Source organism: Cephus cinctus, unplaced genomic scaffold (assembly GCF_000341935.2).
Source record: "Cephus cinctus unplaced genomic scaffold, Ccin1 Ccin1_scaffold0529, whole genome shotgun sequence".
NCBI classification, from domain to species: domain Eukaryota; kingdom Metazoa; phylum Arthropoda; class Insecta; order Hymenoptera; family Cephidae; genus Cephus; species Cephus cinctus.
In genome coordinates, this window is record NW_014333189.1 from 1 (window position 1) to 1,689 (window position 1,689).

The window sequence follows — 1,689 nt, forward strand, 5'->3', positions numbered from 1 at the left end:
GAAATAAGGAATTAAAGAAGAAATAAATATAGAAGAAGAAGAAGGTTGGGAGTAGATATAGAAATAAAGAAGTGAGAATAAGATAATAAGAAGGAAATGAATATAGAAATGAAGAAGTGAAGAAGTGGAAAAGTAAAGAATAGAGTTATAAAAGTGGAGAAGAACAAGAGACCAGTATAGGACACCTCCTTCCTTCTTTCCTTTCCTTATGGCTGTATCCCCAATGGGGGACATGTGCCAGTAACTGGTCCTAATAATCAAGGTTGGAAGTTCGACAATAGATGGCGATGTACCTTGCGAGACGGGCCTTATTCAACTCAGCGTGAGGGACCTACAAAGATTATACACCGAATCCGAACAGTGTTGGGCGAAATCCGTATAAATACTCACTTAAGTTTTCATATGAAAACCCATTAGTGAATGCCGCTGGAAGCTGGGCGCGAACCTCCAACCTTTCTCGGTCGTGAATCCACTACCGTATCAACTGGGCTACGGCCGCCCCCTAACCATTCATGTTGCGTCGACTTAAAAGTGACGTGGGTTTGGAAGTTCCGCCAAAGAAAGAGGTTATCGTCTATACTCCAATCACTGAATTGCAGCACGATTTGTATACAGCCATCTTGAACAGAGATCTACAGACTTTGAGTAAAATAGAAGAGCAAGATCTTATTATACCAGAAGTCAACGGACCAAGGCCGAAGAGGAACTGCGTCACGCAGAAGTTGAATATGAATGGTGAATCCTCATCGACTAGCATATCCTCAGAATATAGCGATGACAATAGTAATCATTTATACCTTGCAAGACGGGCCTTATGCAACTCAGCGTGAGGGGACCTACAAAGTTTATACACTGAATCCGAACAGTGTTGGGCGAAATCCGTATAAATACTCACTTAAGTTTTCATATGAAAACCCATTGGTGAATGCCGCTGGAAGCTGGGCGCGAACCTCCAACCTTTCGGTCGTGAATCCGCTACCCTAACCACTGAGCTACGGCCGCCGCCTGTATAGGAGACCGTCTCGAGGAAGAATGAGCGCTCCGAGTCCGGGCCCTGCCTCAAGCGCTCCTCCCACCATCCGCCTGCTCACTCGCCGAGTTGCGCGCAGAACTTGCGTGCACACATTTTTGAGCAACTTCCAGTACTTCTAAATATGCTTGGCCTGAATTCTCGATTTCTAACAAGGGAAGGTTCTTAGGTGTTCAGCGCCGGTAGGGTTAAAAATACTTGGAACAAGTTCTTTGGGGTACCCACAGCCAAGATTTACCCATCCTAATCCCTCGATCTTCGATATTTTTTAGTACCAGCCATGCAAAGTCTGGGATTTTTTTTATTTTTACGCCATTTTTCACACATTATACTGTTTAAACATTTCATTTATCTACGTCGTAAATGCTTACGTAGTATTGAATTAAATGACCATCCTTTATATTTTTGAGGTCGTTCTACACGTTTCTGATGTTACTTATTTATTATAACCTCATCTTCATGAAGAATTTATTGTCTTAATTGATCATCTTGTTAATTCTACGATAATATAGATAAATCTAATTTTAATAATATTTCTAACGAAAATCCTAAATGATTTTTTTCTTTTATATCTTTATTTATGTTTGGTACACAATAAGGAATAAAACTTATATGCATGCCTATTTTATACAATATAAATGTATGTCTCTCCTTTAGCA

The 1,689-nt window shown here is 40.5% G+C and overlaps 1 protein-coding gene across 1 annotated transcript; it reads left to right on the top strand.

Moving 5' to 3' along the window:
- Positions 1–504: 504 nt before the first annotated feature.
- Positions 505–1,220, top strand: LOC107268369 (lymphoid-specific helicase; the record flags this gene model as incomplete). Its single annotated transcript, XM_015741083.2, is given in 1 exon segment — positions 505–1,220. A coding segment is annotated over 1 exon segment (326 nt), but the record flags the coding sequence as incomplete, so codon positions are not given.
- Positions 1,221–1,689: the final 469 nt, after the last annotated feature.